This window comes from Argiope bruennichi, chromosome X2 (genome assembly GCF_947563725.1).
Source record: "Argiope bruennichi chromosome X2, qqArgBrue1.1, whole genome shotgun sequence".
Lineage (NCBI taxonomy): Eukaryota > Metazoa > Arthropoda > Arachnida > Araneae > Araneidae > Argiope > Argiope bruennichi.
This window is the reverse complement of record NC_079163.1, coordinates 58,621,853-58,637,688: the sequence shown is the minus strand read 5'-3', so window position 1 is coordinate 58,637,688 and position 15,836 is coordinate 58,621,853. Positions and strand designations below refer to the sequence as shown.

General features: G+C 30.9%; 1 protein-coding gene across 1 annotated transcript in view; it reads left to right on the top strand.

Moving 5' to 3' along the window:
- LOC129960162 (delta-1-pyrroline-5-carboxylate synthase-like) overlaps window positions 1-10,774 on the top strand; it is a 51,011-nt gene extending 40,237 nt beyond the window's left edge. The window contains exons 10-15 of the mRNA XM_056073354.1: window positions 190-327; window positions 2,736-2,931; window positions 4,384-4,505; window positions 4,851-5,037; window positions 7,020-7,115; window positions 10,396-10,774. Coding sequence (XP_055929329.1) covers window positions 190-327; window positions 2,736-2,931; window positions 4,384-4,505; window positions 4,851-5,037; window positions 7,020-7,115; window positions 10,396-10,562 — 906 coding nt within the window. The 3' untranslated portion in view covers window positions 10,563-10,774. The remainder of the gene's footprint in view (window positions 1-189; window positions 328-2,735; window positions 2,932-4,383; window positions 4,506-4,850; window positions 5,038-7,019; window positions 7,116-10,395) is intronic.
- The last annotated feature ends 5,062 nt before the right edge of the window (window positions 10,775-15,836 follow it).

The following is a 15,836-nucleotide window of genomic DNA, read 5'->3' as shown; positions in this document are numbered from 1 at the left end:
CGTATTAATAATATTTCAAACGTTATTAAGCAAAAAAAAAATAGTGTAAAGTGAATTCAAAGATTATTGCTGCACTTAGGACATCTTTACTGATAATTCTGCCTTCTATTTTTTTTTACACTAAGTGAGCTAGCTCCATAATCATTAATGACAATATGTAGTTTCTCATAGAAATTTTCATTTGAATAGGTTGCTGCTTTGGCCATTAGTTCTGCAAATGGATTGCTTTTGAAAGGCGGCAAGGAAGCAAATCACACAAATACTTACCTAATGAAGTTGGTCGAAGAAGCCTTATCCATACATGGTGCAAGCGAAGCTATCTCACTTGTAAGTTTTCACCTGTATAGATTAGTATGTTGTTGTTGTTTATCCTGAAAAGATCTGGCATATGTCAGAGCAGCTTCAGTAGGTTGTTACCGCCAAAAATATATAATAATAAAATTAAGATAGACGAATCAAATCTAAGCGTGATAATATTTTAATAGAAATATCCGAATTTTTAAATTTTTACATTTTGATAAATGGCAACGACTATTATAAATTATTATAAAATTCTTATCAAGAAAATGAAGGATTTAGATTATTCGATTTTAGATGTCAAGTGGTAATATTTTTGCTTTGTTTCCACTTTTTTAAACGATTTTTATTTGCTTTCATTTAAAAAAAAATATTCTGACGACTTCATGCTTATTATGCATCGCTTAAACATGTTTCTTATCTTATCTGTTTTAAATTAATTATCTAAAAACATTTTTGTTCCCTAAAAAGGAAAACAAACATTTTTGAGTACATTTTTAAATCTATGTGAAAACGATTTAGATTAAATAGATATTAAAACTATATATTTACTATCGTTAAAATGCAAAATAAATAAATAAATAAAAAAATAATAAGATAAAATAAAATAAATAAAAAATAAAATCTATTATCGCAAATTTCAAGTTATCATGTGAGAACATTATTATTTGTCTTAATTAATTTAAGTCATTAACCAGTTGAAAGCGGTTTGAAACAATCACGAGACTTTTCTATCGGTCTCTATCCCCCCCCCCTCTCTACATATAATTTTTTTAAACTTTCATTTTCAATTTTTCTAGCTGGCAAACAAAGTTTTGAAGCTCGACCGATTTTGAGAGGAAAAAAAACCCATCGTTTTTCTAAATATCGACATGTGCGTAATCTGATAATCTCGTGATTGTTTCAAACTGGTTTAAACTGGTTAGTGACTTAAATTAAGACAATTCGTAAGAATTCAGAGAATGGATAATTTGGAATTCAATTTGTAACTTTAGATGGTGATAAATCGCTAAATGTGGCAACCTTTTGCATTATTTTCTAATAACCTTATTTTAATTAGTTAAAATTATCCCTGAACCAACAATCTTTATCGATTAAACAAACAATGTTTCAACTTGTTTAGTTTATTTTTAAAAAATGTTGCGCGAGTTAGGCAATAACACTGTGATTTCCAAGGGAAATACTACAACAGCAGACGATAGAGAATTCAAAAGCTATACAGTGATAGCCGACTCCAAAATAAAACTACATTAGCAGATGATAGATAATGGAGAAACTATACTGTGAAAGCCGACTTCAAAATAAAACTACATTAGCAAACAATAGATATTTCAAAAGCTATACTGTGATAGCCGACTCCAAAAAAAAAAAAAAAAAAAAAGGGATAAATCGCCAATTTGTTGCTTACGCATTTTGAGACTTCAAAAATTTATTGCCTTCAAATTGCTTCAAAAACCTCAAGCCAAAACAACATCATGTTCTCACATGATAATAAGGGGATCGGATGTTAAGTCTCTCTTAGAAAGTCCGATGCAACCCAAAATGTGATCCGGTAAAGCTGGATGGTCACAGCATTTTTTACTAGTGGGTTGGATTTTTCTACCTCTTTCAAAGGAAAGTCATTTGAGGTGGCCACTTTTTAGTCTAGCCAGAGCAGGCTGGGAGCCATGATCACATTTGATTTCTAGAAGAGTGCCAGGGGATGATACCGTGTACCATTGGTACGCAAGTGGAATACGCCATATTAAATTGAGTTTACATCTTTCATTTGAATATAATTCTTGATAAGTAAGCGAAGAACCAGTGGCCGTTTCATTCTCACTACCCTCTTTGGCCAATCTATCAGCGAACTCATTGCCACTATAGACCTCATAATTCTAAGAGATCTTTCTCAGTTTGAGCAGAATAGTACTCTGGTTTCATCGTTTGCAAAGTACCAGCCACTAAGATGCATTGCGACTGCCCGATAAAATCCATAGTTCCTCCAAATCACAATCATGATAGCCCTACATTAATCGCAATTAACTCACTCCTGAAGACAGAGCAAGTGTCAGGGTTCCGTTGCTTTATTATAGTCTTCAGGTGGGAGGTCTTAATATAAATATCGCTGCTAGTACAATCTTCTGTACGACTACCACCAGTATAGACCTGTCCTATATCTTTAGGAATGCAACTAATAATTTCTAGAGCCAGCTGTCTAAGATGATCGTCATGGTGAGTTTGCTCGTTTGCAGTAGATTACATATTAAAGTGGAAGAAAACTCTTGGTAGTCCCTCTGAGGGATCAATGCAGGATTTTAAAGAGAGACGTTCAACATCCCAAAAATATCAGGTTTTGTGTTTCTATAGATTAGTATAGGAAAATAATTGTCTATATCTCTGATTCTCATTCAATTATGGAATCGTTAATTTATTAAAATATGTTTTTGTATCATTAGGTCAGCACTCGCGAAGATGTTGGTGAGTTGCTACAAATGGAAGATTACATTGATTTGGTCATACCACGTGGTTCATCTCAACTAGTGAAAGAGATACAACAACAAAGTCGAGGAATTCCTGTGTTAGGACATAGTGAAGGCATTTGCCATGTCTATGTGGATGAGAATGCAGATCCTGCCATGGCTCTCCGAATAGGTAAAAAAATAAACAGTTATAATCAGGATCATTTAATAATGTGTGCGAAACTACTATTTTTCTTGAAACCGATTTTCAGTTTTAAAATACGACCACAAATACAAATTAATATAACTTTAAAACAACTACAAATTAATCCCTGAAAATCCCATGAGTCTTATCAGTTGCGTCAATTTTATTTTACTCACTGAAAACAAATTGTATTACTAGAGAACTTCTAAATCTCCCATTCATCTTACGGTATCTCTGTTATCAACTATTTATTCAAAAAAGTTGAATGTACTTTCTTTATTAAAAAAGGCAGATTAAAGGAAAAAAATTCGTTGCATGCTGTCTAAAAAGTAAATAAGAGATTAAGATTTAAATCTAAACAGAAAGATATCAAACCACAATAAAAACACCAAAGAGCGGGGAATAAATTTTAGTCTGCAGAGCTAATTTAACTTTCTTGAGACGCAAATAAAAGTTTAATTTGAGATTGTCTAAGTAAATACTTTCAGCGTTTAATACCCTATTTGCCTTTTTTTTAAAATGCATTCGAATACAATATATTTTAAAGATTAATTTGATAAACGACTTCTTTGGAAATAGAGCCACTGTGTACAAAACTGCTGAAAACTGTAATCGATATAATATAATGTGGCTTAAAGTATTAAGAAAAGAAAGAAAAAAAATTAAGAATTTTCAGAGAATTCTTTCCTCTGCTCCCATTTGGTTCCTATGAAACATTAAATGATTTTAAAGGAATTGCACTTTCGATTCAAGAGGCTTCTTGAACTTTTTTTTAACCCTTTGCACTCGGGAAAATAATTCGATTCATAATTATTCACCTAGTTTAGTTATATTAAGTCCCGTTTTTAAAGCAATATTAGGGTTATTTTGGGACGGATCTCATAATTTTGAACCGCCGTCAGATGACGAGAACGACACTTGAGCTGCACCCTCTCTATAAACTTCCACACCACAAGAGTGGGAGGATGTTTGGCCCCGATTGATTTGAAGTGCACCAGACCCGCTTACACGATGGTTCTTCGGTGGAATCGGGTTTCGAACCTGAAACCCTCCGGTTCCGAAGCCGAGACCTTACCACCAGTAATTACCCTAATTATTCACCCAATAAAGGACGTACATATATTTATTTTTAGTTATAAACACGTATTTTAAGTTCAATTTATTCGAAAAATTATTCTGCATCTTTTTACCACTCTGTAGGTATTTTTAATAATCAAAATTTTAAAAAAATAAATAAAACTTCAAACGATTTATCATCTTGAATGGTGCCCGAGAAGAGCCCTCCGAGTGCAAAGGGTTCAATGTAATCGGAAATTCTTTTAACACAGTCATTGAAAACTTCATTGTGCGATTGTTGCGAATGCTACGGAAATACTCTCCAAGTTTATTTCTGTTTCTATTAACAACTAATCGATTCCTTTTCTTTTCCTTGCCATTCAGTAAAAGATTCCAAATGCGACTATCCTGCAGCCTGCAATGCGATGGAAACTCTTCTCCTTCATCGTTCTCACTTGGACAATAACCTCTTTGTTGATATCTGCAATACATTGAAAAAAGAAGGGGTATGCTTTTTTTTCTTCTTTTTAGTTCATTAGAGTGGCGTAGCTAAGATAAATAATACCAGGATTGTAATAATATTATTTCGCGTTTAATCGTCATCAATAGTTTAAATATGAATGGCGGTAGGGGCATGGTGTTATTTTCCCACCTTTATCATATTTGGCTTTAAAAAGTTGAATAAACCCACTAAAGGTTTTTCACTAAGGCGCCCTATAAGACTGGAGCCCTAGTCATTTATATCCTCTCCCTACTCGCTACTACTCCAGTGTTTCCTGAACACTGGCACCAATCTAAAATCTTTTATTTATTTACCCTATGGCATTAAAAGCTTTCTTTCTACTCTCTAGGTGCGCATTTATTCTGGTCCTCGATTACACAATATCCTAACATTTGGTCCTCCTCCAGCCAAATCGATGAAAACGGAATATGGGGCTCTGGAATGCGCTATTGAGATAGTGGAGAGCGTGGAATCTGCAATTAACCATATCAATACTTTCGGTAGCAGCCACACGGATGTTATTGTGACAGAAGATGGTGAGTTTCGTTTAATAAAATGCTTCCTGATCCTTTATGTTTCAATTAATATTTGAGAAGCAGAAGAATATATATATATAATTTTTGCGCTGTAATAAATTAAGAAAGCTTTAGACAATTTTAGAATATTGAATTTGAGTCGAATTTTCTTCTTTTGCAGAAGCAATTTTGAAAAAAATGATTGAAACATACTCGAAATAGTAACGTTAGAAGAAATATAATTAACATTAAATGAAATTAAATTTGCAATTAAACAAGTAATATAAAAAAAATTAAGTCAATTCCTACTTAGGTCAACAAAGAAAATATCTTATATAAGAGAAATTTTTTTCTCCCATATAAAACTAAAATTAATTAATTAATTTTTTGAAAAACTGTATTAACATCGTGTCATCCACTACAAGTTTTAAAAAATGTACTTGAATTTGAGTGGATGAATAAAAAGTATTTTATTAACGATTGAAAATTTGAACAAGATATATAAATATATATATATATAAGGAGAGTGTGAATTAATAGTAGGAATTGAAAAATAGTGATAAATTTTCAGATGACTATCCTAATCTGTTTTTGAATATATGACACATATGAGAAGAATATTCAGTTACAATTCCCCCTCCTCCCCCCTCCCCCATGATGAAACTGTATATAAGTGAAATTTTCACAACTTATTCCAATTAGAAAAAGATGGAAGACTATAGTATATAAATATATACTAGTACTAAATATATAGTATATATTAATATATATAATAGTAATAAAAATAAAAAATGGATCCGGCCTGAAGATTTTCAGTGAAGAATCACTTTTGGGTTGAGATTCAAACCAGATTTATTTTCCCTGTGAGGAGCCTGAAAAATTATTAATTAATTATTAATAATCACAGAAAAATTATTCAAAAATCAACTCTTCCCGTTATTTACGATAAAATTGAAGAATTTGATTTCAAAGTTATTAAGATGAGTAATTTCCATTCAAATTTAATTTTTTAAAATCTTCAAGAATTTAATTTTTTCACAATTTAACTAATTAAAAAATAGCTACTCCTTATATTGAAGCGCAAAAAATCTTCTTAGAAATTTATATTCTAATTTTATTATTTTCCTAAAAATCATTGTAGTATAGCATGTTTAATTAGGGAGGGGTAATCTATTTTTTAATCTTATCTTTTACATTTCGTATTTCGTTTAATTGTTAGTCAATAGATGGCGCTGCGTGATTTTCCCAGTTTTATTCTGTGGGGGTATGCATTTTTAAAAGCGCTTTCTTTTGCAGATGGTTTAATAGCTATGCTTTTGTTTCAAAGTTATAATAAAAAAAGTTCATGTTGGATAATTCTTTTTAAACTATTTGACGAATTCTCTTTTTTTCTGTAATTTGGTATTCCACCGTTTCTTTGAAAATTTAGGAAGCACGAAACAGTGTTTGAATTTCTTGGTTTTTCTATTTCTGCATTATGTGTAATCTTTCTTCTTTTTTCCGAAACCTCACTGTTTTTGGAATTTCAGTTCAGAAGGGATGAATTTTTTATATGTAGTCAGGCCCTTTACAGGGGAAAAAAATTTAAATGCTTGCCCGATGGTGACCCCGAACAAAGTCATCACGTCGGATTTTTTTTCATTCTTATTCCTATTTTTCAATACCAGGCTTTTTCTACTGGAAATAAGTTGTGTGCAGTCTTTTGTTTTTTAAATGTTTCAGCATCTGAACGCTCTAATTGCAATGTTTAAAAAAAAATTCGAGTTATTTTAATAGTTATGTTTCTTTTAAAATTTTTGTTTTAATTATATTTGGATCTTTATATATTAGGGATTAATTAAATTTACTTATAATTACCAAAAGACGTACCTTTTGGAAGATTCTGATTAGATGGATATTCTGATTAGAAAGTACTTTTTTTATTAAGTAATAAAAAAAGTTTGTTAAAAAAATCTGACAAATTTAAAGTTCTTATTTGAATATTTGCATATTTTATTTCCTAGAAAAAAATGCTGAAAAGTTCTTACAAGGTGTTGACAGTGCATGCGTTTTCCACAATTCAAGTACAAGATTTGCTGATGGTTATCGTTATGGTTTAGGTGAGTAATCCACAAAATATGCTCTATATATTAAAAAAAATATCCTCTCTCTTTCCTTTTTAATAGTGAAGAAAGTAAGGAATATTTCTCTTTGATGAAAACAGAGATATTATTTAGGCGAGTGTTATACCTTTTGACCAAATTTGTTTTCGGTATTTCTCATTTGGAAGTTCATTATTCTGTTGCGAAAACTGATCTTTATTCGTTTTTAAAAAAATTAAAATTAACATTTCTTAAAAAATTGTATGCGGTGGCTTGTGGTACAACATTTTGTTGTATTTATGACCGAAATTATATCTTTGACCTGGATTTACTATTAAAACACACATAAATGAGAAAATGACTTTTAATCATATAAAACATTGTTTGAAGTAGTTATTGTTTCATAAGAACTATTTTTGTGCGTAAGGACAAATTATTTACAAGATTCCAGACTTTTTAAAAGCTTATTTTCCTTTACCATTATTTAATGAATGAGGAAAGTCTTTATAGATTTTTCCGAACTACAAAGTAATCTTTTTTCAGAAATTTTTTTTTTTGAGGGCATAGATTACTTGTGATTTAATTTTTGGTTTTTTCTTTCCCTGAGACTCAGCAAATTAAAGGAACAGGTAAAGGCCTCGCATTTTTACGAGTATATCTCAAGAGGTCAGTGGTAATTTAGACCGAGAGGACTTTACGTCTGAATCTATGTTGAAGAACCTGTTATGGCTAAGTCTTTCTGGCTTTTTTATTCTCATTAAAGAGAACAGAATTCGTAACATCTCTTTCAAAATATTTGAAGTTATCAATTTGACAAAAGCAGTTTCAGCCAATATGACCACATCATTATGGTGATAGAATAAAAATTGCTAGCTGGAATAATCACCCAATTTTTCATTGTCTACGATTTGAATGGGTCAAGTAACTGCATTCAGCGACTCGTATGGGTATGAAAGGTCATGATAATCATATAATTTTTTGATCTTTTTAATAATCACTTGAGTTTCATGGTTATTAATGAGTAATTGTGCCAGTGTTTTAGGGTTTGGCGGGGATTGATAAAGCGCTTAAAAAATTAGAGAGGAATTGTTCCTTTTGATCATCCAGAAGAACTACTGTACCAATTGTACCTGGTGGATCTCCATTTAGCATGAAGAGTTGGCAATTCATCCTTTCATATAGAAGTAGGAGGAATGCTATTACTTATTACAACTAGTATTGTTATCAATGTTCTTCTTTCACCAGAAGTCAACCCTACGGATATGCCTTTTCCTTTTCGGTTCAAGAACTGAGGGTTTGAACTGTAGACTTCCTGTTTTCATCGCAATTGCATGTGACATAAGACTAGAATGGATGTATGTGCGTTTCATGTGGTACAATCTTTTTGTAAAACTGGAAAAACTGTTGCTATGGTTCCTTTAAGTAAAGCTGTAACTCTATTTAAACGTTTTGTCTTAGAGATTTTCAATGCTACTTTTTCTGAAATATCATAGACACTATTTCTCTGCTTTTTTGTGAGTAATCCATGATGGATACACCTTTTAGTATTGGCAGTGGCACATTCATGAATATGTATGGTTTGGATTTTGGTTTAATTAAATCTCATGTTGTAATTAAATAGACAACTAACATAAATTTCTCCTTTTCGATAAATAAATTTCCCGCTTAGAAGAGTAATATTGTAAGAAGTTAGAAGGGGTATTGTAATTGCAACATAGATTGTATGGCATGTGTTCAGTCGCATTTGTGCTCACATTGTAGGCTTACTGGAACTTCATTACTTTTGAAAAGAAAAGTTGGCGAGCATCTAATAGGTATAAAGCACACATTGGATGGCAATAGAATTTTAGGAAACATGGGAAAGAACCAATGATTATTAATACCCATTTAAACTTTTATTTAAAATACTTTCTATATATTTGTTTCGTTCTGTTAAATACCTGAAGCTAGATATAAAGATTAAATTTGTATTAAACTGGAAATTATGCCTCTATTCATTAGATTGTATTAATATTATATACATAAAAATTGTAATTTTTATAATTGTTTTCTGAGTGGCAGAGTTACAGACAAACTGCTTCTTAATAAATTTTTAAATCAAAATTCTTTTAGAATGATTGAATTAATGGCTTCTTTCAAAAGAACAAAAATGAATGTCATCAGTATTTTTCCACGGAGGCATCGTTTCGTTATTCGAGACATGAAGTATTTTCATACTGACATTAATTGATTGCCAAGATTGTCGATAAGATTTGGCGTATTGATTAAGATAAAGTTACAATGTGACACCACACTAATGCTTGAGCACTTATGGCAGTAGTTTATGAGTTAGCGCAAAAGCGACTGAGCGCATCCGCCGCTATCCCCAAACATACCCGATTGTTGTATTCAGGGAAAACCCAATAATAGAATTTATTTACATATCCTGAAGATTTTTAAATTCTCATTTTAACTGATGCTTCAACGGGAGCTATATAATTCAGAAAATTTGTGTCTAAATATAAAACAAATTGTAGCATTCGTGAGAAGCTCCTTTTTTATGTTTGAAATTTTATGGAAATTGAAAGAATTTACCAAGAATACAGCTTAAGATGACAGAAAGAAGATAAGCATATGCAGAATAGAGATTAGCAGAAGCTTAGCCTTTCAGTACATCGCGTAGCTGTTTGGCTACATGTTTTTATTTCCATTTATAAATTTCACAAGATGGTTTAAAAGGAATGAATAGGTAGGAAAGGTAACAATGAATGTCTGGATACCCCTTTTTAAATACTTTTTGATAAAAATCTGTAGAAAAGACAGATAGGTTATGATAGCGGCACTAGAATTAGATTTAAACTGGAAACTTGGGAAAAATACCAGAACGGTTGTAGTATGAATAGTTCTACCATTAAAAATATAATCAAAATGCTTTTTTTTTTGCTTCGTAAAAAATATATTGTTAAGAAAGGACTTTTATTTTTATTGTAGAATTGTTTTAATTCGATTTTGTTGTTTAATTTATAATATAACAATCGGGCACATTTTAATTTTTTTGAAAATTTTACGAAAAAAATATTTTAACACTTTTTAAATAATTTTCTTGAATTATAAGCAGTTTTTCAAAACACTTTTTTTGTAAAAAAATAAAAAGTCATGCATTGTAAGGTTAAATGTAAAAATACTTTTTTGACAAGATTAAAATTGTACTTTGTGACTATAAATATTTATAGAAAAAATTCTTGTAATAGACTATTTAAAAAATACTGAATCATTGTCTACTGTAGAATGCCTGACTGAATGAATCTTTTTTTTTAAGGGGCGGAAGTTGGAATTAGCACAGCTCGTATTCATGCTAGAGGGCCAGTTGGGGTGGAAGGACTACTTACTACGAAATGGGTACTATATGGATCCGGAAACACTGTGGCTGACTTCAACCAGGGTCGGATGAGATATGTTCACGAAGTATTACCGATTGAGTCTTGAAACATCTGAAGATGAGAGTTTCATCATTATATAAGTAGTTTTCATTTAACTTAGTTGAATGCATAAACTGTTTGGATCTCAGTATTTATTTACATCTCAATACATTTTAAAAATGTAGCATTAAATTATATTAAACTGAAAATTTCGCCTTTTGTAACTTATGAAAATGTTTTTTGAATGGCATATATGAGAAATAAAAGGATTTTATTATAGTTATAGTCATTTCTTTCATTTTTAAAGCTAGATTTTCGTGTAAAGTAAAAATACTAATTATTTGAAATGAAAAAAAAAAAAAAAAGTAAATGTGCAGTTTTTTGAAATTACTAAAACGCCACATCTTGTTATCATAAATATTTAGCATCTAATATTAAATAATGTAGTTTGCAATTTTTAAGGGTTTAAAACTTTTTTTTCTGTAGAAAATGTTTCGTTTTATTTTGAATTTAAGTGTGACACAAATCCAAGTAAATATTTAACTTGCAAGGTTATAATTAAAAATTAAAGTCTTGCAATATTTATTTGTATGCTCATAAATATTTTTACCATAAATATCTCTTGACAAGTTTAAAATCTAACAACAAAAAGTTCAGCTAACTAGCGTTTTTAACCGTTTTCGTTAACTGAACTAAAAGTTCAGTTAACGAAAACAGCTCTTGAAGACAAATCAAGATGAAAATCGAACCGAACTAACTCATAGTTTCCTGGCTCATTAGGGTTGCTGAACTTCAATCTCCACTTAAACCTTTGCATTCAGAAAAGTAATTTGATGCACAATTATTCACTTAATAAAAGGATCTATTTATTTCTCGGAAAAATAAATACAAATAATTGCCTAAAGTTGAAATTCCCTGAAAAATTAATCTTCATCTTCTTACCACTCTCTAGGGATTTTTTAACAATCAAAATTAAAAAATAAATAAAATGTCAAAATGATGCACCGCCTTGAATGGTGTCTTCGAGAGGACATCCGAGTGCAAAGGTTTAATACACACATAACATCCAACAAATAGATTAAAAATGAAAAGGCAAGTTTTTAACATATACTTTTATGTAATCTTATTTTTTCGAAATGAATACGATGAAGTGTAAAAATGACAAAAGTATTAATATACAGTACACTTCCGAGTATTCGGCCTAATGTGGCGGAAGGGTAAGCCGAACAAAAGCCGGAAAGGCGGGGGTTTTATGCGCTCGTTTCTTTGCTCACCAATTCCAGAAGTAAAAAATTTTTTACCAAACCCAATGTTATATTTATTTTCTCATTTCTTATTGAATATTAAACCCTCCATTTATCTCAAACCACTTTGAATATGAACGCGACCCGATGATTCATAGAAGAAAGCAGTTGCCGGTGTTTGCTGCACAGTTATAATCAGGAACAGTGGCAACAATTGAGGTCCGTTACATACTGACGAAACAATGAACAAAACGCTACTCTTAACCTGTCACAACTTGTATTTTGCATAAGACACGTAGGAGGATCGTAGCAGACTCCTCCTTCCAATGTTTTGACAATGTAAGCCTTGTCTTCCTCATTTAATTGCTACAAAAGAAAAATAGGCCGGATAGTATGGAAGTAGTACGTACAATCGCGAACCGGATACTCGGGAGTGTACTGTATAGGAAATACCGAAGTATGGGCTGCACGTCTATTTGTCTTCAAAATATCACAATTCTCATATTACTCATTGCTAAGTGACAGGTCGAAAAGCTAAAGATTGTTTTTCTCACCTCTAATTTTAGCGGCGGTTTGGCAAAGATCTCTGCAGCCCAAGTTTGGCGCTCGTCCAATTGTTCCTGGATATCCAAGACTAAATTCACCTTCTTAATTTTTTCTTTCCGTTCGCTTTCTGCCCTTCGTAATTTTTTGTTTTGATTCTACTTTCTGTGACAAAATCGCATCTGGATTAATACATAATCGTTCTCGTTTGTTAGAAATTCCTAATCAAAGAAAAATATAGGTCGCTACTTTTTTGAAAACATTTTGACTCCCGTCTCCAGTTACGGTTTAATCGACTCCACGTTGTTTATTAGCTTTGATTATCACGTGGTATTTTGTTTTTGAATACAATCATCTCCTCAGTACTTTCTAGTTGTTCTTTCAGAAGTATGTTGGCAAAAGTCTTAAGTATGAACACGTTCATAAACCGAGTTATTCCTTTTCAAAGTTTTTGTTGTTATTTATGGCTCCATGCCCCTGAAACTGCTTTTAATTTGAATAATGCAAAAAGAATAAAGAAATAATCTTAAAATAATATTTTAAAATACTGTATTTGTCATTTTTGTTCGTTAAATTCTAACACTTATTAACATTAGTGCAATTCCGGAGTATCTGAACAAAGTGAATACTCATCAAAAGATTGTTTAGGTTTTTCTTATAACATCTTTCCACTATTTAATATTATATTTAACATTTTTAATATTAATATTTTTTATATTTTTGGTAACTACATGACTTCCTGAATGTATTACAATGCTGTTTACAAAAGACAAAAAAAATTACAATGGAGCCATTTTGTCTGTTTCTGGCCGCGTGAGGAAATTCATGTCTCCAGTTAAGGGTTAATTAAAAATTATGGGATATTCCGAAGAATTTTTTAAAAACTGAATTTGACTCGTATTCTCTTAATTAAATAATTTTTCGCATCACTGCTATTTCTAAATTCACGAGCCGATATATTTGAAGATTTTAATACTTTTTAAATTTACTAACATTAATTGAAGAATTCAAAATGGATCATCAAATTGAGAATCTGTTACATTCAACGAACAAGTTTTCTGGCTTGAATAAAATGAATGTGGGGTAAAGGTGGTCATTAAAAATACTGATATTAATCCGTAAGTATCATATACTTACAGCAATGAAACCTTTGTGATAATTAAACAACAGATTGAATTATTGCAGATGAAGTGTATACAAGATTTAGACTTCAATTAATTAGCTATACTGCTATTACAGAGAAAGCTGAGAAATTGGCTGAAAAAAATAAATTAAATTTTTGAGAAAATACAGACATTTCCTTGATTGAAATAACATGGCCTGGACAAAAAATTTGAAATGGTTTACGATACTGAAATTCATTTATTCATTTCTTGATTTGAATTTTATTGTGCTGAACAAACGTTAAGGTTGTGTAAAAAACTGAGCCAAAAAATTATGAAGTTAGGCCGCAAAAACGTGGATTAACATCATTACATTAACATCGTGGACATTAAACATCAACATTTATTTATTTATTTTTTGCTTATGTTAACACATTGCAAAACTAAGGTTCGAAATTTGAATGCCATTTGTGAGAAAAAAAGGAATATCATGAGTACTGGAAGTGATAAAACTTAAGAGACATTAAAAAAATACGTTATCTATTAAAATATGTGTTTTTAAGCATTTTTGCATGCATTTTATTATTTCTTCTCACCAGATGATCTTGGAAATTCGATATTATAGACTCCACACCAATATTGACCAAAAAATATACTTAGAATTAAAATTACCTTCTCAATATTTCATTGGACCTAAAATCGTAAATTATATCAAGAATTAGCTAACAGCCATCTTGCCTTATTGATACACTTTTTTGTGGTTAACAAAAGCAAAATTATACTGAAAATATAAAAAAACGAAAAAAAAAATGAAATCATTTATACCACACCTGTTAAATATTAAAGTCAGGAAAATTTTCACAGAAGCTAAAGTATTTAAGGTTGTCAAAAAAACTCGTAATTTTTCTGGAAACTTTCTTCAAATTATACTCCCAGTGAATTAATGCAATTTTTTTCTGCACTGAAAATATGATGATAATCGTTGTTCTGAATAACAAAAACCACTTCAGAGAACTGAGCGTTTTACAAATTTTAAAAGCGAATAAATGAATCGCGAAAAGAAAAGCTAGGAGCTTCAGGTTATAATCATTTAATATATTCTAATCGCGAATAATACTGAGCTCATTCATTTTTATTTGTCAAGAAGTGAAGTATATAACAGACAATGTTATAACAAACAAATGCAGAAAATTTTAAAATCTTAAAAATTAATAAAGAACAGTAGATTTCTGCAATTCTTTTTATGATTTTTAAGCCCCATTTAGGAGTGAAAGACAAATTATATATATATATATATATATATATATATATATATATATATATATATATATATATATATATATATATATATATATATTCCCACATTGCATTTCTCCCATTTTGCAGCTCTCTCCGCATTTGCGTTATGAAAGAAATATTTTGAATTGTTTCGTCCCACCTGAATGTCGAGCTCTGATCCTAAAAAACTTTCAAAGCTTCTATTAAAACAGACAGGAAATAACGGCTTAATTATACTTAGAGAAGCCTTAATAGAAAATAATATAATTGAGTTACTGCCTCTGTTAATTGTTGCATGAATTATTGAAGAGCTTCTTTCAAGAGAAACTGACCCACATAGATAACATGAACTTGTGAATATGCAACATATCGTTAATTATGAAGAACGTATTAATGCATTCATAGTGAATTCGTTCAATGTATCGATGTTTAAATTGGTATAAAAATAAGAAATAGGTTTACCTGTGAAATAATAATTTTAAAAAATATACTCGAAAATGTAAGCATTCTTAACGAAAACTAAATCGTAATATAAAAACAAATTATTCGTATTTTTGTATGTAAATAAAAGAAAACCTTTTAGTCCGCCAAAAACCCTAAAAAGGATGTTTTTGAGTTTCTATGCGAGGCCTTCGAAGGGACACTTAAAGATTTGAATTTTTTTATGAATTACTTAATTATATTAACGTCCCGTTTTAAAGCAACACTGGGGCTATTTTGGGACGGACCTCGTAATTTTGAACCGCGGTCAGATGACGAAGACGACACCTGAGCTGGAAACCCCCTCTCTGAACTTGCACATCACATCAGCAGGAGGACGTTTGGCCCCGACCTATTTAACATGCACCAGACCCGCTTATACGACGGTTCTTCGGTAGAATCGGGTCTCGAACCCGAAACTCTCCGGTTCCGAAGCCAAGACTTTACCACCAGGCTACAGCACCCATTATGAATTTACCCCCTTATGAATTACAGTAAAGAAGATCGGGGTTAGCTGTAAAGATTTTTTGAAAAATGCATATATTTTTTAACGTATTTGCTATTTCTTGATTATTGTTACTTCTTTAATTCCTAAGTTATTCATCTACAATATGTACAAAAAACTGTCAATAATATTGTTGATTTAACACCAGAAATATTTAAAACTGCCTCGGAAGCGGGTCTGGTATACTT